The sequence below is a fragment of the Hippopotamus amphibius genome, chromosome X, assembly GCF_030028045.1.
Source record: "Hippopotamus amphibius kiboko isolate mHipAmp2 chromosome X, mHipAmp2.hap2, whole genome shotgun sequence".
Taxonomy (NCBI): domain Eukaryota; kingdom Metazoa; phylum Chordata; class Mammalia; order Artiodactyla; family Hippopotamidae; genus Hippopotamus; species Hippopotamus amphibius.
The window spans coordinates 97,893,798-97,920,772 of record NC_080203.1 but is presented as its reverse complement, the minus strand read 5'-3'; the positions used below and the strand labels follow the sequence as shown (position 1 = coordinate 97,920,772).

Sequence of the window (26,975 nt, the reverse complement as noted above, 5' to 3'; positions counted from 1 at the left end):
AGCGGGGGCTACTCTTCATTGTGGTGCACAAGCTCCTCATTGTAGTGGCTTCTCTTGTTGTGGAGCACGGGCCCTAGGCGTGTGGGCTTCAGTAGTTGCGGCACATGGGCTCAGTAGTTGTGGCTCACGGGCTCTAGAGCACAGGCTCAATAGTTGTGGTGCACGGGCTTAGTTGCTCCATGGCATGTGGAATCTTCCCAGGGCAGGGCTCGAACCCATGTCCCCTGCATTGGCAGGCAGATTCTTTACCACTGCGCCACCTAGGAATTCCCCAGCTTTCTTTTGATTTTCATTTGCATGGAATATCTTTTTCCATCCCCTCACTTTCAGTCTGTATGTGTCCCTAGGTCTGAAGTGGGTCTCTTGGAGACAGCATATATATGGGTCTTGTTTTTGTATCCATTCAGCCAGTCTGTGTCTTCTGGTTGGTGCATTTAGTCCATTTACATTCAAGGTAATTGTCGATATGTATGTTCCTATGACCATTTTCTTAATTGTTTTGTTGTTGTTTTTGTAGGTCCTTTTCTTCTCTTATGTCTCCCACTTAGAGAAGTTCCTTTAGCACTTGCTGTAAGGCTGGTTTGGTGGTGCCGAATTCTCTTAACTTTTGCTTGTCTGTAAAGCTTTTGATTTCTCCATCGAATCTGAATGAGATCCTTGCTGGGTAGAGTATTCTTGGTTGTAGGTTCTTCCCTTTCATCACTTGAAATACATCATGCCACTCCCTTCTGGCTTGCAGAGTTTCTGCTGAGAAATCAGCTGTTTCACCTTATGGGAGTTCCCTTGTATGTTATTTGTTGTTTTCCCCTTGTTGCTTTTAATAACATTTCTCTGTCTTTAATTTTTGTCAACTTGACTACTATATGTCTTGGCATGTTTCTCTTTGGGTTTATCCTGCCTGGGACTCTCTGTGCTTCCTGGACTTGGGTAGCTGTTTCCTTTCCCATGTTAGGGAAATTTTCAACTATAATCTCTTCCAATATATTCTCAGGTCCTTTCTCTCTCTCGTCTCCTTCTGGGACCCCTATAATGCGAATGTTGGTGCGTTTAACGTTGTCCCAGAGATATCTTAGGCTGTCTTTAGTTCTTTTCATTCTTTTTTCTTTATTCTTTTCTGCATCAGTGATGATCACCATTCTGTCTTCCAGGTCACTTATTCGCCCTTCTGCCTCAGTTAATCTGCTCTTGGTTCCTTCTAGTGTATTGTTCATTTCAGTGATTGTGTTGCATATCTCTGTTTGTTTGCTCTTTAATTCTTATAGGTCTTTGGTAAACTTTTCGATCTTTGCATCCAGTCTTTTTTCAAAGTCCTGGATCATCTTCACTATCATTATTCTGAATTCTTTTTCTGGAAGGGTGCCTATCTCCTCTTCATTTAGTTGTTTTTCTGGGGTTTTATCCTGTCCCTTCATCTGGTACAAAGTCCTCTGCTTTTTCATTTTCTCTGTCTTTCTGTGGCTGTGGTTTTCAGTTCCACAAGACGAAATACTGCTGATACTGCTTGATACTGCTGTCTGCCCTCTTGTCTATATGATGTTAATCCACAACATTTTCCTCTGATTTTCTGGTATTACTATACTGTCTGGCTGGTGTCTTGTTTTGTTTTGTTTGTTTTTTTGGCAGTTCCACGTGGCTAGCAGGATCTTATTTCCCCGACCAGGAATTGAACTCGGGCCACAGCAGTGAAAGAACTAAATCCTAACCACTGGACTGCCAGGGGATTCCCTTATTATACTGGGTTTAAAAATCTATCTTTTATGAAGGTGTTTGATTTTGAGTGAAATCTTGTACTCAGCTTTGAGAAAATAAAGTATGAAACATGGTTCCTGCCTTTGGTAACTTTTAGTCTAGTGGGAAAAACAAGATGTAGCAAGCATGTAATCCAGATATAAATGATAGGAGGTCAGTATAGGGGGCGTTTAAATTGAGAAAAGCAAAAGATACTGGGGGCTGGTGTAAGCTGGGGGGAATTTCCAGGAAAACATACTTCTGTTTACACAATCAGGATTTCTAGAAGAGGGCCGTGATAAGGGTTGACTTAGTGGTTCAACAAATATATGATTCAATTATCACCAAAACCCAAACTATATATAATATATTTATTTTTAAAAATTTTTTCAACCAATCTTATGATAATAAAATTAGATTATGATAGGCAATATAATATGTGCTAGATTATAATGTTGTTGGCTCAATTTATCACAGTGTGATCAGAATTTATTAGATAGACAGCAGAATGAATGAATTGTGTCTGATGCCTGCATTTATATTAAATGTAGGCCTGTTTAAATCTTGAATGTTTCACATGTAGATGTTAATATGTTCCTCGACTTTGTTTTCCTTTTTTTTCCTTTTAGGATTATCTGCCGCCAAACTCTTAGCAGAACATGGAATTAATGTTTTGGTTTTAGAAGCCCGGGACAGAGTTGGAGGAAGAACATACACAGTGAGGGTAAATGATTTTAATACTTACATATACAACCTCACACAGACTAGAAGTGGGGTCCCTGGAAGTCACAGAGCTGGAGGAAATCTCACGAGTTTATGCAGTTAAGCCATTGGTCCTCCATAACCTCAAATTACTGCATTAAATAAGTATCTGTTCTTTTCAACAAACGCCCACCAAAGAGTGACAGCATCTGACCTTCAGTAGCTTACATTCTAGTGAAAAAAACAAATGTGAACAAATGACTTCAATACAGCATCATCATTTCCATACTAGAGACCTAAATAGAGTATATAGTGTCTCAGGTGAGGTTACAGCTTGGCCAGACTTGAAGTGGCTATACATTCACCACACACGCACATACACACACAGTATAGGTTCCTTATTTATTTATCCAAGGATACACAACTTAAAAGAACTGTGACCACAGTAAGCAGAGGCAAATGTAGCATATTTCCGTGTAACTTTTTCCTTAGTCCTTGTTCCGTAAGAGGTATGCTGCTACCAGAGGCACTCTTTGCTCAGGTGGGGTCAGCTAGACATGAGAAGGAAGCCCATTTCTTGCTTCATCACTGCCTTTTTATACTTGGGCTTACGTCACCATTTTGGAAAAATGCATGCTAACTGATGTTTCCTACTATTTAAAGAAATGGTTGCAGGATGTTGAAATCTGGAAGTGATGAAAGTACACAGGCAAGGGTGTAAGGTGTGAAGGAAATAGGGACAAAGATGGAAGTTTGGGGAACATGCAGATTTAAGCAGGGGGGCAGAGGCAGAGGAGCCAGAGAGAAGCAGTGGAGGCAGAGGAGGAAGACCAGATTAGTGCCATGAAAATCAGTAGAGGAAAGAAGGGACAATAAATCGAATCAGACGCCAAGGGCATTTGACACAGGATGAAGGCTGAGTAACGGCCCTAGTGTTTGGCATTTAGAAGGTCACTAATGAGCCCCTTTGCTAGAGCACACAAATAGAGCGTTAAAGGCTAGGGACTGGCAATAAGGACAAAACCAGACTGTTGAAGTGACTGGAAGGAGAGGAAGCATCTATCTAATTAGAAGATGTATCAGACATAACAGAACGGCTTATGCAGGGATAATAACAATGGTTTAAGCAATACAAACATTCAGTTATTTTACATAAGAAGAAATCTGGTGGCAGGTAGTCCAGGCTGGTGCAGGGGTTCAGCTTTGTCATCAAAGCTTTAGGCTCTTTTTGTCTTTCTGCTCAGCCATTCTTTTCCTGTTGGCTTATTGCCTAGTGGTAACCAGATGGCTGCAGCATCTCTCAGCATCAAGTCCTCACTCAAGGCAGGAAAGAGCATGAAGAGACGGCCCCAGTCTTATCTGCAGCAAAGCCTTTTCTTTACCAGCAGACCCCAGCAGACATTTGCTTTAGTCTCATTGGCTAGATTTGGGGCACACAGCTACGCTGAGCTGCTAGGGAGCCTGGGAAACCAAGTATTTAACATTTCCAGGCTGCATAATAGAAACAGGCATGGGAAAGGGGGAATATAAATGGATGTGAAATAGCCAACCAGCATCTGAACTAGGATATTGTACCAGCCCTTTCAATCACACCAAGCCAAGCTCTCCTTCTGTCATTCACTTCCTGCCTTTTTAGATGTACAAGGATGTATCATAGGCTTGCTTTTTACTTTGCTCAGCTCTAAGAGCACCCTACAACCCTGCTACTCAACAATAACCTGTGGGCCAGCAGCCTCGGAATCACCCTGGAGCTTGATAGAAATGCAGAATCTATCAAGCTGTCCCAGACCTGGTGAATCTGACTCTGCATTTTGGTAAGATCCTTAGGGGATGCTACAAAAGTGCTGCTCTTTGCTGTATGTTCACTTGCTTTAAATTATTGCTATTGGTCTGGGGGTGAGGAGACTGGGATTCTGGCCCCTGTACTGGCCTGACACACTGTCTTACCTTGGGTAAGTGCTATTAGCACTTTACATCTCAGTTTTCTCATCTGGGCAGTGAGATATAATCTAAATGTACTTGAAGCCCCCTCCAACTTCAAGTTCTAATTGAAGGCAGTGTGTTAGTGCAAAAGAAAAATTGCATATTCTGCCTGTACCACCTTATTAGATATGATTCTCCTGTCATTTTCTGAAAAAATTCCTTCATTTTGGAGATAGTTATTAAGTTGTCCCTTTGTCCTACTTTTCTTATCTCAAAAAGCTTTTGGTTATTAAATAGGAGCATCAGTCGTGTTGCGAATTTTTCAGTTAAGAAACAAGTTTTTTATACAAGGGAAATGAAAATTCCAACATGCTTATCCCCATCTATGTTATTGCCCCAAGCTGCTTTGTCATGCTTCATCATTTATATATGTCAGCACCATACAGGAAATATTATGTATTGAGCATCATATTAAAATTCCCTTTAGGTATGTGAGAAAGGAACTCTGAAATGCTTAGAAGCTAGGACTTGACATCTATAAGATTTCAAATAAGTAGAAGGACAAAAAAGGGGCTTTACAAAAAGCAGGGACAGAAATGGTATTTAGTCAGAAACTGAATTGAATGTTGTTGCAGTTTCTTCCACTAGAATACTCAATTAGGATTTGGGGAGGAGATGCCATAACTATGACTCTGGATCTTTAACTACCGAAATGTCAAATTTGATATTGTCACTCAACAGCTGTTCAGCTAGATCTTCTATTCGTTCAGAACGTCCCGATTTTTCCTGGTGTGATTCCCCCATAATTCTTCAGGACCAAATGAAGGAAGTTGAAATGCCTGCGGGGCTACCGCAGGGATGGTGTATTTGTTTCCTGATATAGTTGCATATTTGTGACCTCTTCAAAGTCTGAGTAATGAGATCAAAATTAAGATCCTAAAGACAGAGAGGCAACATAGCAGAATATGGTGTTACAGTTCTAGTATCTTCATGCTAAATCTGGGGCACCTCCTTTTGAATGTTTCGACTTGGTAAAGAAACATTCTGTAAAATGCCTCGCTCCTTTTACTATTTCGCTTAGGGTTATTTACTTTAAATAGTGTTAGTGTTCTAAAGACATCTTCTTTGGAAACTCCCAAGAGTTCTATTGCTGTCTTTGTGAAACTTATTGGAGTACTGGCTCCAGTTTTGTTCTTCATATTTTAAAAAGGATGTTGGAGACTAGAGAAGGTTTGGAGGACAACACCAGTAGTTAGTCAAAGGGAAAGTTAGGATTATATGAGGGACAGATGAAAGAAGTCAAAGGAACAATAACATTTCTGGTATTGTGGCAGAATGGAAACCCTGATTGACTCTACCTCTTAAAATAAATAAAATGCTGAATGAAATATATTGTGCTGCCCTGAAGTTAGAAGTTTGCAGATCTCCTGGATGTTGAACAGACATCTGCAACTTAACACATCCAAACTGAATTTCTTTTCTTCTTCATCAAGAACACTATTCCAGGGACTGCCCTGGCGGTCCAGTGGTTAAGACTCTGCGCTTCCACTGCAGGGGGCACAGATTCGATCGCTGGTTGGGGAACTAAGATCCTGTATGCCACATGGCGTGGCCAAAAAAATAAATTAAATAAAAATTAAGAGCTCATCCCCAGCACAAGAAACCGTGAACAAAATGAAAGGCAACCAACCAGAATGGTAGATAATATTTGGAAACCATTTATCTGATAAGGGGTTAATAACAAATTATAAGGAACTCATACAACTCGATAGCACAATAAAACAAAAGAAACAAACCAATAAACTGATTTAAAAGAAAAAAAGAACACTCTTCCAGCAGCCTTCCCCGTAAGGGAGGATGGCAACTCCCAAAAAACTCGGAGTCATGTTCAACACTGTGAGGCCCCACATTTATTCTGCCAGGAAATTCTTTCGACTCTGCCTTCAAAATAGATCCAGAGTTCAACCCTTCCCTCCATTCGTGGGAGCCACCATTGTCTCTAGGGCAGATTAGTGCAATAGCCTCTTAAATAATTTCCCTGCTTTTTACCCTTGTCCCTTATAATCTGGTCTTAGTGCAACAGCCAGAATGAGCCTTTCATACCTAAGTCAGATCTTGGCACTTCTGTGCTCAAAACCTTCCAAAGGCTCCCCTTCTCAGAGTAAAAGCCAATGTCCTTTCAGTGTCTTGTGAGGCGTTCCATGATCTGCCCCCTTCCCCATCCCACCTCACCCCACAACTTCTCTACTCTCATCTCCAATCCTCTTTTCCTTGCTCACTCTGTTCCAGACACACTGGCCTGTGTGTTTTGAACACACCAAGCACATCTCCCTTAGAATCTTTGCACTGGCTCTTTCTTCTGCCAGGAATGCTCTTGTCCCAAATATGCACATGGATAACTCCCACACCTCCTTCAAGTCTTTACGCAAATATCACCTATATGTCCCTTGTATTTGAAGCTGAAATCTTTCCCTCTCTCCACTGCAGTTTCAATCTGTTTTTTCCTTCTCTAGGTTGTTTCTTTTTTTTTCTTTTTTATTGTTGTTATCAGCTTCTAAGATACTAATTTATTATATTTGTGGTTCATTTTCTGTCTCTTCCTACTAAATGAAAGCTCCTCGAGAGCAGGGATCTTTATTTTTTTCACTGATATAACAGAAGCTTCTTGAACAGTACCTGGCACCTTGTAGGTGCTCAAGATATAGCTGTTGAATGAACTAATGAGTCCCCAAAGCAAAGTAAAAACATGAAGCCTAGGGATTAAATGAGCTCAAAATTTGACTTTCACCTTGAATGCCTACTGAATTCTGAAGAGTTTACAATTCCACTGTGACGGCTGTATGGCCTGCAGGGAACAGGAGATAAAATCTAGAACCTGTTGAAGGTAGGGAACTTTTTTTTTGAAGGTAGGGAATTTAATAGGAAACAATCCAAATTGGAGTCCCTTGTACTATACTCTGTACATGAAAGTGAAAGAGAAATAAACCGTTCTATTCAAAAAGGGAGAAAACTAAAGCTTGCCTTCATTCATGGCTTCCATCTAAATTTATGCTACCTATATGGTTTGAAAAAGCTTGGACAAAATATTTGAAGTGCCAAGGTGGCTGGCAGAAATAGACTCAAATCCTTTCCACCCAGGCCTCAAGTAACTTACACAGGATAAATTCTAAGGAAAATTAGCAACTCATAGTCAAAAGTGACAAAGCACACAAAGAAACAAAGCACTAAAGGGAAACAAGTAGAAAAAACGATCCAGAAAGATTTTGTAATAGTTGAATTATACACAGAATAAAAAAATTACTGTAGCATGTTTTAAAGAAAAGAAGTACTTAAAGCTAGTAGCAGGGAAAAGATGCTGCTTAAAAAATGATCAAGTAGTTGAAAAATAATTTCTAGAAATGAAAATGTGCTGATTAAAATTTAAAAACTCAGGGACAGATTAAACAGTATATTAGGCACAGCTGAAGTGAATTAGTGAACTAGATCAGAAGACATTATCTACAGTGCAGCTCTGAGATAAAGATGGAAAATACATTATGTGGGGCCAGGGCAGGGGCAGCTAAGACATGAAAGATAGCATTATGATGGTATAAAAAAATAATGGCTGAAGATTTTCCAGCATTGTTGGCAGACACCAGGAAAGCTAACAGGTCCATAGCATGAGAAAGGAAAAGAAATTCTCACCCAGATACAGAAGCTGCAGTACATGAAAGAAAAGAGATCTTAAAAATTTTTTTCAGGTCTAAAAGTAATTTTTCTTAGAAACAAAAAAGACAAGTTATGCATACACTGGTAAAATCAGTCATTAGATTTATGAGTGACCCTTCAACAGCAAAAATAGATGCCAGAAGATAAACAATGTCTTCACTGTTCTGAGAGAGAGAGAGAAAGAGGAAGTAACCAGAATTTGTTACTTGCTAGAACTATCTTTTTATCAGGCTGACCAAAATAGAGAGTTTAGGACCCAGATTAGAGGAAATTATAAAGGATATGTTTTAAGAAGAATGAAATGATAGCAAATAAAAAGTCTGAAATTTAAGAGAGCAAAGATATTGGTAAATATTTAAATAAAATTCAGCAACATCAACAACAGAATAAAACAAAATAATGTCAAATTTGTTAGGAGACAGATAAACCTGAAGCGAGGTACTTTTATGGTTTACAGATTAGAAAAAGGGTGATCACAGTTGATGCATGAAGATTTTATATTTTTCAAAGGGAAGATAATATATTGATAAACTTTAGAATATATTAAGTATGCATGTTAGTATAGCTAGAAAAATGTCTAAAAGAGTAGGCCTGACTGTATAACTTCCAAACAAGTAGAAGAAAAAACTGAAAAAGAAAACAAAAGAAAGAAAACCTTTAATCCAAAAGAAGGAAAGAAATCAGGCAGGAAACTGTTAAAGTGGGACAAATGGAAAGCCATAGTAAAATAAGTAAAGTTAAGACATTTTAAAAGAAATAGTAATAAATGTAAATGGGCTAAACTTTTCAGTTAAAAGGGGGGAAACTTCAGAATAAAGAAAACTCTGACTGAAAGATAGAAAAAGAGATAGTATACAAATACTAATCTACAGTGTTTTAAGTATATTAATATCAGGCAAAATAAGGTTTAAACAAAAAATTATTTTGTTGAATTAAGTATCAGTACCTAGTGATAAAAGACCCAGAAGACCAAACAATTCTAAACTTGTATATACTGAATACTGTAGCCTCAAAATATGAAGCAAAAATTGACAGGAATCAAAGATAAATGCCCAATAGAGTAGGGGATTTTTAACATAAGTTAAATGATAAACATAAGTTAATAATAAATGAAGCAAACTGAAGGCTGAACACAGTCTTTTTCTAATGGACAGGTAGAAAACATGCATATTACTTAACAGAAGACTCTAAGTTCTTTTCATGCAGAAATGGAAAATCTTTGAAAGTCAACCATGTGTTAAGTTATAAAGTAAGCCTCAAGGATTGATATCATCGAATCAATATTCTTTGACCACAATGCAATTATGACAGAAAGATAACTAAAAAGCATTCCAGTTGTAGAAATTAAAACACAACAAAACTTTTAGAAACATGGATTTAGACAGAAATTGTAATGGAAATTTGGAAATACTTAAAACTGCACAGTAATGGAAATACTAAAATAAAGTTATGGATGTTGGGGAGGGACTTCCCTGGTGGTGCAGTGGTTAAGACTCTGGGCTCCCAATGCAGGGGTCCCTGATTCGATCCCTGGTCAGGGAACTAGATCCCATATGCTTGTTGCAGCTAAGAGTTCACGTGCCGCAACTGAGTCCACATGCTGCAGCGAAGATCCCATGTGCTGCAACTAAGACCTGGAACAGCCAGAATAAATAAATGAATAAAATAAATATTAAAAAAATAAAATAAAGTTGTGGATGTAGCTAAAACCATATTAAAGGAAGATTCATAGCCTAAATTTTTCTATTAGAAAAGAAGAAAAGTCTCAATATGAATAAGCTAAGCATGCAGGGAATTAGAAAATTGAGTGTAAAAAAAGAGCATAAATCAATGATATAGAAAATAAATACTCAATAAAGATGATCAATGAAACAAAGGTTGATTCTTTGAAGTCATTAAAAATAGACGTGTCTGATAAGATTTTTCAAGAAAAAGGAAAAAGACATCTCTAAACAATAAAAGGAATGAAAATAAAGCTATAAATGCTGATGCAATAAACAATAAATAAATGAAAAGAGGAGGTCATGATTTTAAAGCAATACTTTTGCAACATATGAAATGTGTAATATTATGAGAAAATATAATTTGTAAAAATTAACACTGATTTAAGAAATAGAAAATGTGAGTAGTGCTTTAACCTCAAAATAAATTGAACCTGTAGTTTAAATTTTTCCCACAATGAAAACACTAAGCCTAGATAGCTCTACAGGTGTGTTCTACCTAATGTTCAAAGAATAGATTATTCTATTTATATACAAACCCTTCTAGAGAATAGAAATAAGTATGATCACTAACTCATGAGATTAACAATACTTTAATGCAGGAAAACAGACAAGGGCTGGAGAAGAAAGGAGAATCACAGGGCAATCTCAGTCTCACTTTATAAACATAGATATAAAAATTCTAAACAAAATGTTAGCAAAGCATATCCTGTAGTGGAAAGATAATACCAGGTTATATTACCCCAGGAAGGCAAGATTGCTTCATTCTAGACAATCAGTTTTCTGGAAATAACAGATTTATGTAAATTGTTCCAACCCTCCCACTACATACAAGGAGACTAAACAAATTGCACTGTACACACACACACACACACACACACACACATCTTCAAAGCATCAGCGAGCTAACAAGGTAGTAAAGAATCACTAGACCAACATCCAGAAAACATTGCCCAGCTTTTCCCCTGGGAGTGGGGAGGTGGGAGTTTGGTGACCACTGAAGAAGCAAGACAGAGACTTAGAAGTACTATTCAAAAGTCTTACAAGGCTAGGGCAACTGAAGGTCAGGTCCAGAGCCCACCAAAGTGTGTGTGTATGGAGGGAGGTGCTGGTAATTCCTTATGCTTTGGGTTGGACTGCATCCTAATGCTAAGGGTGAACAGCAAAAGGAGTAGGCCACGTTGCATTTCAACCTGCCTTCGAATCATCTCGGGCACAGAAAATGCAATAAAGTTATCTAGTATTGTTAGCAGTTACCAGGTGCTGAGCAGAAGCAGGCATAAATCCCCTCTGAGAGAGATATAATCCTCCCAAGATTCAGATTATTTCTATATTTTCTGAAATTCAGTGAGTGGGACACAGTAAAAAATAATCAGGCAAACAAGGAGAAAAGACAACATGAATTAGAACTGGTATAAACAACAAAACAGAAACAGACCCATAAGAAGTTATTACAAACACATGGAGGAGTTATTCACCAATGCACAATTTATTGATTAAATCATGGGGAAATGTGTTACTAAAAAAGCTTGGGAAAATGTAGGAATGATTTAAGAAGAGGAAAGTAAATTTTAGTGTATGGAGGAAGGTTTGCATATTTATAAAATATTATATATATAAATATATATAAATATGTATAAATATATAAATATAAATATAAAATATTTTTTAGATATATGAATCTTTTCATACCTTTTGGTATTCTTTTCCTATGATGCATTCTTCTCTGCAAGTGTGTTTTTTTTGTTTTTGTTTTGTTTTGTTTTTTTGGCCATGCAGCATGTGGGGTCTTAGTTCCCTGACCAGGGATTGAACCTGCACCCTTTGCATTGGAAGTGTGGAGTCTTAACCACTGAACTGCCAGGGAAGTCCCTGCAAGTGTTTTAAAATAGGATCAGGAGCCCACCAGTGTGGGCTGATTGAAGATTTCATCTGCTGGAAATCAGAGAATTAGGCCTAATAAGTCTCTGGGTGGCCCCTCCAGCGATGATCCCACAGAAAAGCATAGATAATAGCCTAAATGCTTTGAAAAGGATCTAGATCGGCAGAGTGTACTACAATTTATTCTTAATGCATGTTTTTGTTGAATCGGCCTCACCAATAGCTAGACAAATGGGATTGCTTAGTGATTGGTGTCATATAGGATTGGGGACAGTTCTTGAGCAAAGGAGAAAGGATTGCCATTTTCAGTGGCACTTTATAAGAGAGATGTAAGGCACATTTAAATTGTAAAAATTAAGCAGGGTTATTTTTTATAAGACATAGAAACTTTTTTTTTCTAGTTCTAACTAAAGTCTTCTGGCCACTTTTTCTCTTTCTTCAGAATGAACATGTCAATTACGTAGATGTTGGCGGGGCTTATGTGGGACCGACTCAGAACAGAATCCTACGGTTATCTAAGGAATTGGGTTTAGAAACTTATAAAGTGAACGTAAATGAGCGTCTTGTTCAATATGTCAAGGTAAGCCTGGTGTTTTACTCAAGTGACCAATGGGGGAGCATTTTATTTGGTAAAACATTTGGTTTTGTTTTTAGTTGGTTTTTTCTCAAAGCAATCATAAAAGTAGGTTCTCAGCTTTAAAGTAGTATTCTGCCTTTCTTTCTTTCTTTTTAAAAAATCCCTGTGGACCCCTGGAATCACTGCAAGCAGTCATGCTTCAGCTTGGTCCTCCTCCACCTCACCCACTGTAGCCCTTGAAGGCTACACCCCCACCTCTAGTCCAACTGGAGTAGGGGTGATGGGAGGTTCCTTCCTTCCCTTCCCTCTGGGAGTGGGGGAGACACCAGAAATACACACACACACACACACACACACACACACACACACACACACGAGCCCAGGCAGCCCCTGAGGCACCTGTGAGGCAATTCTAAGGCTCCAAATAACACAACAGTTTGACGCTACTTCTTAAGACTTTGAGTGGGTCATTCATCCTCATCCTTACCTGACATTTCTTTGCACACTTCGATAATTTTCTCTGCACCTAGCCATGAGTCTTGGGAAGTCTAGCTCAGTTGTGTAGTTTCTTGCTGTTTAAACAAGAGATTGTTTAAACTCTAAGTGCTGATATCCACTCAAGAAGCAGCAGCTGTTGCCCGTGTTATTTTTTCTTACTGAAGCCAAACATGGAGCAGCTGGAGTCTGGAAATGTACCTTGAGAAATCAAGTTTCCAATCTGACATTGCAGCCCACTTCCTGGAACTAGCGTCGGCAGGACAGGGGTTATTTACTCATTTTAATGCCAGGATTCCCACACCAGTAACCACATCACTTCTCAACAGACACATCTACACTTCTGCTCCACCCCCAGCAATCATGTGGGTCTGGCATCTTCAGGGCCTTTCAGAGCAGGGAATGAAGGATACTTGAAGTGTATGCACATCGATGTGCAATCAGGGAGATCAGGAATCTTGGGAAACTCTGATAGCTGGTTTGGGATGGTTTGGGATGCTTGAGAGAGACTTGCAGGGAGAGACATGAAAAAACAAACCAGTAGCCTAAAAGGAACTGGGTTCAGAGGTCAAGGGAGAAATGAAGAAAGTATAAAAATATTACACAAAGTGTTTATGAATGCTGGCTTCAGTAGGCCATGACCAAAAAGGAAAAACTCCTTTGCTTCCCCACTTTGTGTTTTCTGCATGGCATGATATTTACCTGGACTAGTAAGTAACAACAAAGGTAAGAATAATAACTAACCTTTATTGAGCACTTTAACCTGTATTATCATATTTAATGAAGGAGAGAAATCCAATCCTTTGCACTCAACTGCTAATTAAACAGTTGTGTAAATTCACTGTCTAGTCCAATTGGGAAGCAAATGAGTCTGATGATTATCCTGTAATGTGAGCAGACACATGGCTATAATCTCTTCCTTCCTAACATTCAAGTGCTGAGAGATTTTTATTTTCCCTGGAGGTTCACAAACAACTAAATTCTTTTAATGCCTCCACTCATTAAATCCTTACATCCACCTTGCTAGGCAGGCATGATTATTCCCATTTTACAGAGGAGAAAACTAAGGTTCAGGGAGGTAAAGTGACTCGACAAAGCTATAAAACTAGTAATGGTCTGCCTACCCCCTGAGCACGTGCTCTTCATGAATTTTAGGATTTACTGACAAATAAGTACATATTTAAGATGCTAAACACTGTTCTTTTAAGATAATCTCATCTAACGAAAAGACGGAGAATAGAAATATTAACACTTACTATTAAACCAGGATGATCCTCTCACATACTTGAACCTGCTGAGGAACACTTATTTTCACCCAAGGTAGACAGCAAAGTTAAAGTAAAACAAACAAACAAACAAAAACTACTGAATCAGTTAGAGGTTAATTTATTTTATCTGAATGAATGCCTTTCTGCTAGTGTTTCTAATAAATCTTGTCATTTCTGCAATGAGAAGTACTCAGTGTAGTGGATGCTTTTCATAATGACCAGGAAAGTAGAAAGTGAGGAGGCCAGATTAGGGAAACAGCGGGAACATATTCATTTAACTATTCCAGGTAAGACTGATAATAAACTGTATAACAAAAAATAATTCCACTTATTTAAGAGTATTTCAACTCTCACTGTTCTATTTGCTTCTAAGGGGGAAAAATGAACTTTTCCCCGGCATGATAGCGTATTGAGTTAATAATGCAAATTGTCTTTGTGACACTTTCTGCATCAGCTCTCGCGACAATCCCTGCTTCTGTAATCTAATACGGGTGGATTCTTTTCAGTAAGTAACACTGAAATGAAGTGGGTGAATCACTGGAAGATTGCCACTGTCTAGTTAAACCAAGCCATATTCTTTATGATCCAGATTGCTTCAGCTCTTAAATTTTCCTAACGCACAGCCTTAAAGAATGCCTCCATTATTTCTTCTGTCAGCGGACTGTAGTGCATCCAGTTTCAACCTCCTCTGGGGTGATTTTCAGTATTCATCAGAGAGCTATTCTTGACCTTTGCTAGACTGTATTTACAGTGCAAGTTTTGACATGACTACGTGGAGCTCTAAGCCTGAGCCTCTGAAGCACTGGGGATAGATGTTGGGTGGTGTTTTGTAACCTGTCCCTTCCTCCAAGAGACTTAAGTCTATGTGCTTCATTTTTAGAAGGTTCACATAGTTATGCTAAATTCATTGATTGTTTCAATAAGCAGTTACTGGACAATCACCTCTGTACCAGATATTGTTCTAGGCTGGAAATGTAGTGGTAGATACATGATCCAAGTTTCTACCCACATGGAGCTTCCCATCTCGAGGGAGGAGATAAGTAAATAACAACAGTAAATAAGTAATATTAGCTAACGTTTCTGCCTGTATCCTTCATGGACCTTGTCAGTAGAATTGCTGTTCTAATTCTGGTTTAGTAGATCCTGATTCTCATGTAATAGGTTCTTGACTGGTCCCTACAGTGAACAGGTTTTACGAATGTTGTGACTTTGATATGGCTTTATTTGGGAGACTGTATCTGATTTGTGAACTTAATATAAATTAATCATGTCTTTAACCTAAAAGGTGGCTTTGACGTGGTGTCAGCTAGATATGTCTAAAACGTTCCCTATGGAACTGGAGGATGGATGATGCCTTGGAGGACTGGGGTGGGGAGGGTGGGGGGGAGTCGAGGGAGGGAGGGGATACGGGGATATGTGTATAAATACAGATGATTGACCTTGGTGTACCTCAAAAAAATAAATAAATGAATTAAGTTGAAAAAGTTAAAAAAAAAAAGTTCCCTATGGATTCTTTTCTTCTTTCCTTTTGGAAGGTGTAAGGGAAGCAGGTGGATTTGAATGCCTCTTGGATTGATTGATTGATTACTTGTGTTCGTAAAGAAGATGCACCATCATGGCGATTGTTTTATGAATTAGTTTCACTGAGTTGTCGAGACTCTTTTGTTAAATTTTGCCGTGCCAGGTCTTTTGTTTGTTTGTTTCTTTGTTTGTTTTTTGCTTCCCTTGGGTTCCTCCAGATCATAATGATGCAGGTAGGGTGTAAAGAGGAGGAACACTGCCAGAGATGGAGCAAGACATTTTGCAGGAACTGCTGTAAAGGAGACATTCACATTTTCATGCATTCTCATCTTCTCCCTGCTTATCCTCTCTAAATAAAAATAGAGACTGTAAATATATACCACACATTTGTTTTTAGAGAATGGTGTGATAAAGATTTATTTAAAACAACATAGGCTTTCCTGATAGTAACAGCTCAGCAAGCAATTTTTCTGAGTATTGGTTCTGTTCTTCCCACAGCCGTTTACTCCATGTTTCTATGCCAACGACTAAAATCAAAGGCTTTTCAGAACGTGTGTGTTCTGGAATACTAAGTAATTTTTTTTGTTGTTGCTAAGAGGTGAACTCTGTTTTAGCCAGTAGCCTGTATTGAAAACAGAGGATGTCTTTTCTATCATTTTGTGTTAATGCTTGCCAGATATAACTGCGTCTTTGACCCCTTGCTTCTAATAGGGTGTTTCTTTTAGATTGGGGACACTATATTTTTAAGCTGCTTTTAACACCTTTCCATACCAACTCACCAACTCTTTTGTTTTCAAAGAAAATTATACTTTCACTTTCAACCCATCTCAGTAGGAAACTCAAGAAGCCAAAGGTGTTAGGCTCTTGTAGGGATGTTGATTGTCGTGTCTTTGCCACCTTTCTTTTAGCCACCTAAATTCATCCCTCCTGGCTCTATGCATTGGTGTTGCCTTCCATCTGTAATGTGCCTATACCTGTGTTACCTAATTTGAGCTTCCCAGTGATCCTTTGAGCATTATTTTCCCCATCTTACAAATGAGAAAACTGAGGCTCAGAAAGTTTAGGAGCTAAAGTGAGGCTTTCCAGCCCTTGAGCCCAGGTTCTGTGAGTTACATCACATTGTTCCTTATTCTGTGGGCAGAGTTAACTTGTGAACCCCTTTAATAACCTGCTCTAAGATGTGACAGAAATCACCTTACCCCAACAGGTTTTGGAGTCCTAAGGTGCCACTTTGTCAGTAAGGGCTCCTGTGGACTCCAGGGGTTGGTGGGGAGTGGGTGTGCCTGGGAGTCCTATGTGGCACCGTTCACCAGCGTGGCCTCTTCTCTTGTACCCTGCGTCATGGATCTGGTCCCCCTCTGGCCTTCAGTGACCACTTGACTCCTGAGAGACCCCCAGGCCATCCCAGTTAGGCTCAGCAGGCTGAAGAAGACAGATTCTGTTATTGTGTTAAAATGCTAAGGCTAGAGGTCTGGGGCATGGCTTGGAATCGTTGGCTGTATATTCTTTTTCATAAGTGATTTATGTAAACTTATTAGTCAAAGTATGATTGAGACAAGAGTATTTTATTTTATGCCATTATACTGTGCCTGGTTTCACAAATAGAAAAAGAGTATTTAAAGTAATTTGTATAAGTCAGAGTAGAAGATGAAAAAAGACAATTAGGTAAGGACAGACAAGCGGTAATGGGCCTGTGTTCATAAGAAATTCTGTTTGATCATAGAAATGAAGTAATACAAAAGGGATTTTTTCCTCTAAGTTACAATTATACATAGGACTTAAAAGCAGAGAGACTAAAAATGTTTACATGTTTTCACTCTGATCTATCAAGTATTCAGTATAAAGATATATAGACATAGCTTGTGAAAAATAGTGCTAGTAACTTCCATTCTTTTTTCCTCTCCATTTTTAAAAGACTTCATTTACTTCTTGTGGATTATAGGATAGCTTAATGACAGAAATCAGCATTCGCCATTTTCTCTCAAAGGCTCCTTTGTTTCTCCTATAAACTTTCAGGAGTAAATCTCAGATTTAGTTTCTAGAGAATAAAGTTTCTACTCAGTTGAAATGACAACCCAATATATAGCAAAGTCAGGTTAATTATTTGATTTTCCCTTTATTTTTTAAAATTGTGATAAAATAGACATAACAAAAGTAACCATCCTAACCATACTTAGGTGGACAATTCAATGACATTAAGTACATTCACAGTGCTGTGCTACCATCTACAGAACACTTTTCATCTTCCTTTCATACGTTTTTAATAGGAAGCAGTTCACTACAGAAAGCATTTTCTAGCTCTTCATTGAGAAGTAGTCTAGAGTCACTGTCCCACCTTGGACTGGCCTTCACTGGAAGCATAGAAAGCGGATTAGGTCAGACACAAAGCAGTTTCTCACTGAGGCTGTGGAACTTTATGATTACCTCCTTAAGTGGGGCCCTGGCACTTTGGTTTACGGCAAAAAAAAAACCTTGTGAATAGAATGAAACATAAAAGCAGCTTCCTCAGGAGAAACTGCTCTAGTCTCCATGATTACACAACTTTTAGAGGTTCTGACCTTTCAGGTTAGAATGTAGTTGCCAGTTTGAGGTTCATATCTCCCCCAGTTGCCCCCCTCCTTGCTTTCTACTTCCCCCTGTTACCAAGTCCAAGCTCACTCTGCTTGCCACACAACAGGCCAATGAATCGGGAGACGGGGTGTTGAGGCAAGGAATATGACTTTATTCAGAAAGCCGGCAGACTGAGAAGATGGCAGACTGAGAAGATGGCAGACTAGTGTCTCCAATAAACCATCTTATCGAGGTCTGGATGCCAATTTCTTTTATAGACTCAGAGAGGGAGAGGCACTGAGGAAATAAAGTAAAGGGGCCATCAGTCTTGCAAAACATCTCCTGGAATGACCAGCCTCGGTCAGGGAATGTGTTAGTTTCTTCTTTCTCGCAGCTATTCACAGGTGGGCAGGGTCACATTGTCTCCCTGTGAGCTGAACAGCAGAGGGGCAGGGTTCCCTGAGGCAGGCCTGTATGTATGATTGTAATAATAAAAGCAGCAAAAAGCAAAGGCTAAAATCAAAGAAACAGATCGAACATGAAGTTCGATTTAGCTCTCCCCCGTTACACTCCCTTGGTAGCCCCTACTGCCATCCCAGAGCACACACCCAAATACCCCAACCAAAAGGCTTAATCATTGGTCCTGAATTTTTAAACTTTTGCTGAGTAGCCTTCTAATAGTTGAAACCATTAAAACACGTCTAATGTCCTATGAATCTCTTACCGAACACAAGTTTGAGTGCCTGATGCACGTTGAGGCCAAACAAACTGAAACGTTGGAGTTTGGCGTAGAGAAAGGTTGATGGCAGGGCCAAGCAAGGAGAATGGTGGCTCGCGCTCAGAAAACCTGAATTCTTCCCATGGTTTTCGTGGAGAAGTTTTTATAGGCAAAATTTGAGGTGCGGGCTGCAGGGTGTGTGACTTTCTTCTGATTGGTTGGTGGTGAGGTAACAGGGCATTTCTCCAGGAATCTGCTCAGCCTGAAGTTACCATCCTCCACTTGATTAAGGTATCATTATGTATATTCCTTGAGCAGGAATCAGGACTGCTTTAATTGCTGCACTATTGTTTCTTGACTGCTTTCTGCATCCCTTCTCGCCCAATTAGCAACTGTTTGAATCTGCCCTTTGGAACTCAGGGAAGGTCTAGGAGGCTGTATGAAGCTTACTTCCTACAAACTAAAAATTGAGCTGTGGAAAGGATTTGTTACAGGGAGGACCCCAGAGGGTTCTGCTCAGTTTCAAATCCCATATCTTGTCCATTCTGGGCCTCCTGATAAAGGGAAGTTCTCTTGTCCCACTGACCCAGCCAGAAAGTCGTTTCTGTCATTGCCCTGTCCTGCTACTTAACAGGATCGATGCTCTGTCTCAGGTGTGGATGCCAAGCTTTTTCACTTGTGTATCAAACTCAACGAAAGAACACCTTTTGAAAACCTAGTGGATCTCAGAGTTTTAGTCAGTGACAGTTATTCTTACTTTAGAGATAGGAGAAAGTTGTAAGAATGTAAGTATTTCGTTCAGGGTCCAACAGAAGTGAGTGAGAGAGAGATAGAGACAGACAGATGTGAAAGCCTAGTTGATAATTAACCTTAGCAAACACAGAACTTGGAACTGAAAAGAGACAAATAATGGAAGTAATGTTGATACTTTGTATTTGAAAAGCTCAGTATTGTTTTCATAGCACTTCATTTTATTTTTTGCCTTGTGCTTGGGTTTAGTGCAACAGGAGGAAGAAAATTCTAGGTGGAATCACAGAAAATTTGAGTCTTAATTATAGTTAAATGTAATGAACACCTTGATCCCAAAAGCTGTTGAATTGATTCCTTTTCATTTAAAAAAAAGACTTTGCTCATGTCAGGTTTTTCAAACAAAGAAAACAATTACTGAACCATTACTCCATTTGCTTTCATTCCCATAGCTCTCCTGTAATTTGTCAGACTCAAATGATACACAGCCTGAGGGCTGAGATTTAATTTTGTGTGTTTGCCAAAGTACCCAATGGCCTAGTTTCCATAGCCATATTCAGCAGATAAATGTCTCCGAGAAAAAAAAATCAGGCTTTAGAGACATGTGAGGAAATCACTATTGGCTCACACTTCCTGACCAAAAGCAGGTGATAAAAGTAGACCCTGAAGCACAGATATGAGTGCAATCACTCGCTAATCTACATATTTATTTGGGTACCCACCCAAGAAGTCCTGAGTATCTGTGACTTTCCTCCAATCTGTAGAGTTTTCAAAAATACTTTGCTGATATCCAGATGTTGGGAAGATTGTGCTAAGCATCTGATGGCTCCTGGGTCCATCCTCCCTCCCTCTGCAAGCCCTCATTACATCTCTGCCATCGTGATCTCAGGACACATCACTGAGGTAACTCCATTCAGTAGAGTGTCAGGGCTGCATCTGCCCAGTCACTGGGATACACAAAGTGAATGCTCTCAGATAACAGCCTATCTGGCAAGCTCTGCTTTGCCCTTGACCCTCTCCACCTGCTCTGGTATACTTTTTCTCTGTGCTGCCCTGTTCCAAGGGGGCAGAGGCTCAGACCTGAGTCTCAGCACAGAGCACTTGAAGTTTTAGCTAGATGTACAAGTGATTTTGTTGCAGGCCCAAGAGTGAGCTCTCACTCGGAAATGAATTGTCTGAGGAAACACCCGTGCTGACAAAGCAAGAAACTTTGTTGGGAAGGGGTGCTCGAGTGGAAAGCAGGAGGATGAGGGAACCCAGGAGAACTGCTCTGCCACATGGGTTGCAGTCTTGGGTTTTATGGTGATGGGGTTAGTTTCTCTGACTCAGGGTCCTTCCTGGTGGCGTGCACATTGCTCAGCCAAGACGGATTCCAGCGAGAAGGATGCTGGGAGGTTGGCAGGACATATGGACTGGCGTCTCCTCTCTCCCTTTGACCTTCCCTGAATTCTTCCAGTTGGTGGTAGCTTGTTAGTTCTGCATTCCTTACCAGGACCTCCTGTTGCAAGATAACTCATGCAAATAGTTACCATCATGCCTGGCCAGGGAGGGCAGTTTCACTCAATGGTTCCCCTAACTACTTCATTTGATTTCTCCTATTTGACTCAGTGTTGTGGGATGATCTACCCTTTTGTGCAGGAGAGGTATGAGTGAGAATTTATTCCCATTTATAGCATTTGGAAAATATTCTGGTTATTGTAGGTCTTCTTTCTGGCCTATGTTTTCCTGTTTTCTCTCAGGCCTCTACCAGTGCCAGCCAGAATATGAAAAAAACATGCCGAAGGGAATATTTTCCAAGCAATATTAATCCCAAAAGTGCTTTGCAGAAGAGGGGGTTTGTTGGTCAGATAAATGTTGGAAATACTCCATATTCTAACCCTATCTTTGAGAGCCAAGATGTCCATTAGCAAATTAGGATTTGTATGAGGACCGGCAATTACAAAGAAAAGCTGTTTAACTGTAAGCCAGGATTCCCCAGATTTATGACCATGGAACTCATTTTCATAGAGCATCCAGAAAGATCAGCGTGAGAAATGCTAACATAGAAAATATTTTTAGGGATTTAGGTTCGCTAAGAAACTGAGTCTCCCATCTTTCTCTTCCCTTCAGTACCTTACACATAGTGAATTCTAATAAATTTGATGGTAATATTGATTATGGCTCTTTTAGAAAAGGTATGCGTGTGAATTGCTAAGGAAAAATCAGTGCAATATTGGCATTCGTTCGAAGGTCTTGTCTAAAGTGGGAAAAGAGGGCGTCATTTGCGTAGAAGGAGAGTGGACCCTTTCTGGGGCCTGGGACAGCTAGATGTGATAGGAGATGGGCTATAAAAAACAAGAATTCCACTCTTCCTTTGATTTCTTCATTTAATAAGCATTTCTTAGAACCTTGATATTTACAAGGCAATGTAGGAAATTCTTCTCAGGTGTGTCAAGACTAGTCCAGAAGGTAAGACATGTTCTTAAGTCAGTTTAAACCATTATAGAAAGTGGCAAAGTGCCAGGAGCAATAAACAAAGTGCTCTAGTGTGTCAGAGAAAGTTGAAATGGTTTCCGACCTAGGCAGCTAGGTGAGATCTTTGGGACCATGTGTCTCTCAGATGAATATTCATTCATGCCTACAACCTCCAGGCCTAGAAGCACATCCTAATAGTCTCTCCATCGAGGATGCAGCTCAGTGGCACTGCAGGTCCAATCTTTCTGGGATGGAGACTGAGGCACAGAGGTGGGGGCCAGGGGAGTCTGAACCAAAAGCGTGGAGACATGAACTCTGCCCCTGCCAGGTACCAGCTGGCTTTAAACCAATCAGACACACACACACACACACACACACAGAGGCATACCGCAGAGATATTGCAGGTTCGGTTCTAGACCACTGCAATAAAGTAAATATGGCAATAAAGTGAACCACACAAATTTGTTTACCAGTGCACTTGAGTTATGTTTACAGTATATTGTAGTCTATAAAGTGTGCAAGAGCATTATGTATAAAAAAAAAGTATGTACCTTAATTTAAAAATATTTTTTGCTAAAAAATGTTAACCATCGTCTGACAGCACATAGTTGCCATAAACCTTCAATTTGTAAAAATACAAACAAAAAAAAAAACACAAAAAACACAGCATCTGTGAAGTACAATAAAGTGAAATGCAATAAAACAAAGGTATGCCTGCTGTACACCTACATATATATTAAAAATTTAACACATATATAATGTGGACCTCTGAATATCTTCAAAGACATAGTGAACTTGCTAAATTTATCAAAAGCTGCCCAAATTTACTACCCTATGATGCATCTCCCTTATTATGATCAGAAGATTTTACCTTGGAGCAGTGAAAAGCAAGAGAAGTAAGACATGGAATCCAGGCTAGTAAAATCAAAAATGTAAGGAAAAGAGTAAAGAAACTAAATGATTTTTTAAGAAAAAGATTTAAGAGGAAATAAATAGTAATGAACAAAATAGACAACCATAACAGAAATCATCATTTCCTTTAGTCTTTTTTTTTAATTTTTAAAAAAATACTTCTCTTTCTTTCTTTCTTTCTTTCTTTCTTTCTTTCTTTCTTTCTTTCTTTCTTTCTTTCTTTCACAGCACCGGGTCTTAGTTGCAGTGTGCGGGGTCTGAGTTGCAGTGTGCGGGGTCTTAGTTGCAGTGTGCGGGATCTTTTAGTTGTGGCATGCGCGCTTTCAGTTGCAGCATGTGGGCTCTTAGTTGCGGCATGTGGGCTCCAGTTCCCTGACCAGGGATCAAACCCGGGCCCCCTGCATTGGGAGCGTAGAGTCTTAACCGCTGGACCACCAGGGAAGTCCCCATTTCCTTTAGTCTGTTTTGAAGTTTAACAGAGGTAAGGATTAAAAACAAATGGTTTATGAGATTAGGTAATTTTATTTTTACTTTTCTTCATCCAAATAATATGACAACATGAATAGCTGAATGAATAGGAGGAATTTTATACAAACACTATAATGTGATAAGACCCAAGCTTTAGTGAACATTAGAATTGCCTGGGATTTGTTAAAAATATAGATTGCCTGGACACACACCTCTGATTTAGTAGGCCTGATGGCAGGATCCCTATGCTCTGTACCCTGAGTCATTCTGAGGCAACTTCTGCTACACATCCAGGAATCCTGCAGATGGAAAGGGTTGGATTCCAGAAAAGTTAACGATATTCACTCACATTTATATATGACTCTACAGCAGGGTTTCTCAACCAGGACACTGTTGATTTTTGGAACTGGTTAATTCTTTGTTGTAATGGGGCCGTCCTGTGCATTGTAGGATATCTGGCAGCATCCTCCACCCATTTGTGACAACGAAAACAGTCTCCAAACATTGCCATGTATAACCTGGGGAGCAAAATCACTCCTGGTTGAGAACCACCACTCTACAGGGACCAAAGCCCCTTCAGTCTGACTAGAGATAGTGATACCGATCTTTCTAGATCAAATCTGTTAACAGTGAAGAGTACCTTTCCCTAAAAACTCTAGGTCCCCAAAGAAAAAGTTCTCAAAAGGGTCTGTCCACCTCTCCTCTAATGTCTCAGCTATTCCACTCAAGTACTAGACACATCAAACACCAATATCAACTTATGTAGACTTCGGTGTAAGATACATTTCCCCCCAAACTCCCTATAAGAGTGGATATCACTCCAAATATCCAAGAGACCTTAATATAGCACTTTACCAGCCTCCAGATATAGAGCCTGAAGACAGTGTTATAGAAGGGAAGGGAATAAATGCCAATAAAGGGTAAATGAGTTATTACAGCTGTGGGCAAGAGACTCAATTCTGCCTAGTTCTCCCTGAGGAACTGGGTAGCCTGTGCCAAAGAATTGCCTCATGAAGAACAGAGAAGCTGAGATAATTTATCCATGTCCCTCATTGCCTGGGGTTGTCCTTGTGTCCCATGTTGAATGCTGACCATTGGGCATCTGCTGCAGAGTAAGCTTTAATAATCAGGTACAAGATGATCCATCCTTAGGATATCAGCCCAATCAGTCAAGGTTCAGTGAGATAAGCTAAACTACAAAAGGATTTATTATAGGGATTTGGCCTTACCTGATTGCGGGAGTCTTTGTAAGGCTCTTGTCTTTGCATCTGATGCTGGAGTTTGAAGCGCAGGCAGTCAGGAAGGGAAGATAGATGTATGATGGGGGAAAGCAAGAACAAGATGGAACCCACAAGCGTGAGCTGGAGTCCAGGTCAGTCTTTGTTGCCTCTGGTCTTGACACTGTGCGTGTCTTGCAGAAGCCAGGACCCGTCATCATAGAGCTAAATACATATACCAGGCCTAGGAGTTGGAGAAACTGCAGGAGCATCCCAGGCGGATGGAGTGGTTGCAGGACCAGATGCTATCTCATGCCATGAAAATCAGCAACAATGTGTGTGAAGTACAAAATGAGTGGCTGCTTCACTTTTACTCTGTAAATTTCCCATAAGAATCCCTCTTGTGACCTACCTTAATCAGAAATAGATAGGAAAGAAAACTCTGGGAAATCCAGTTCAGCCTGAACAAATTAACACAGTACAAAGCCATGACACCATCTCTTTCCACTATCACTTGCTCACTGGGCCCACATACAAAGTGGCCATGGCATCAAAGATGGAGATGGTGTATGGGCTCAACAATATGACCTTCCACTCACCAAGCCAGGTTTGACTTTGGCTATCATTAGTCATTAGGGAAATGCAAGTCCAAACCACAATGAGATACCACTTTGCACCCACCAGGATGACTATAATCAGAAAGACGACAATAACATGTGTTGACAAGGATATGGAGATATTGGAGGCTTCATTCATTGCTGGTGGCAGCTGCTTTGCAAAATAGTTTGGCAGGTCTTCAAAATGGGGTGGGAGAGAATGGAGAGTGACTTTTAATAAGTAAGGCTTTCTTCTTGGGGTGATGAAAATGTTCTAAAATTAGCTGTGGTGATGGTTTCACAACTCTGTGAATATACTAAAAAGCACTGAATTGTACACTTCAAATGGATGGATTATAGAGTATGTGAATGATATCTTAATAAAGCTGTTAAAAACAGCTGCTTGTCCTCACAGTGTAATATTTTCATCGTTTTTTCTAACTAGTTCTCCTGAGTTAGTGACATTTGTAAAGAGGAAAAATATTTTTTTCAGTGCCCTGTCAGTTATCTTTACTTACGCAAGAGCCTCCAGAAGAACTCATATTATCTCTATATTAAATGCTTTGTTTGTAATGTCCGTAAATACCTAGAGTCCCTTGGGAAAGATGGCATAACAATGCATGTGAAACCTTTTATTCTTGATGTTATGGCATTATTTATACCTGAGTTTAATGGTTCTCTTTTTCCAGGGATGAGATTGCACAACTCAAGTGCCCATTGTGTTAGCCATACAAGTCCTGAGAGAGGAAGCTGAGCATAAGATGAAAATCAGGTCACAAACTTAGGAATGTGCTGCTAGCCCTTGAAGTTGTGTGAGAGGTAGAGGGAGCAGAGGCATGAAAATGCAAACCATGACACTGTGCAAATATAATAATAACAAATCCAGATGATGGATGAGTTCTCCAGGGAAATGGGTGGGCCCAAGGAAGGCTGAGGATCAAACCCTGAGGGAGTTAGTAGATGAGAGAAGAGAGGGTCTTGCAAAGAAGAGCAAAGGAACCAGATGGCCACTTGGGAGAACCAATACATTAAGATAAGATATGGGAATTCTCTGGTGGTCCAGTGGTTAGGACTCTGCCCTCTCACTTCAGAGGGCCCGGGTTCAAACCCTGGTCCCTGGGGAACTAAGATCCCTCAAGCCTCATGGCATGGCCAAAAAAAAAAAAAGAAAGAAAAAAAGATAGGAGAGCTGTTTCCATGTCGATTATGATGGCTTTTTCTAGGTAAAGTAGCACAATGTATAATGTTTGGAAAGAGTTTGGCTACCTGCATATGGGGAAAGAGGAAGAAAATGATTTTTTTAACTACTAATACAACATGATCCTATTTAATGGGTCTCTTTTTAGATGATTTCTTTATTTAAAGCATTACTATTAACTATAGAAAATAAACCACCAAAAGATTTCTCTTACAGGCCTGTCACAAAACAGTGGGACTAGAAGGGTGCCAAGGAATTCATATGGGTTGGGCAGACATGTTCCTCAATCAATACAGAACATATCTGTTTATTTTCAAGATGATTAAAGAAAAATATTTGACCGCTTTCCGCAGTGGCCTGTGGTACTCTTTAATAACACTCATTTCCTTTTGTTTAACTAAAGTATAAAAGTACAGAGAGCTGAAACTCTCCAACATGACAGTCGGGAAATGCTACTTGCTGACCTGTGTTCCAGGACCAACAATAAAGAATGAGGTGGGAGCCATAAACTGTCCTCTTATTTTTGAGCTTTACATAAATGGACTCATACTATATGTAATCTTTGACTTGCTTCTTTCACCATCACTTTTT

General features: G+C 39.6%; 1 protein-coding gene across 1 annotated transcript in view; it reads left to right on the top strand.

Annotated features, from left to right (window-relative positions):
* LOC130842280 (amine oxidase [flavin-containing] A) overlaps positions 1 to 26,975 on the top strand; it is a 74,219-nt gene that overhangs the window by 17,478 nt on the left and 29,766 nt on the right. The window contains exons 2-3 of the mRNA XM_057718917.1: positions 2,358 to 2,452; positions 12,106 to 12,243. Of these exons, the coding sequence (XP_057574900.1) occupies positions 2,358 to 2,452; positions 12,106 to 12,243 (233 nt within the window). The remainder of the gene's footprint in view (positions 1 to 2,357; positions 2,453 to 12,105; positions 12,244 to 26,975) is intronic.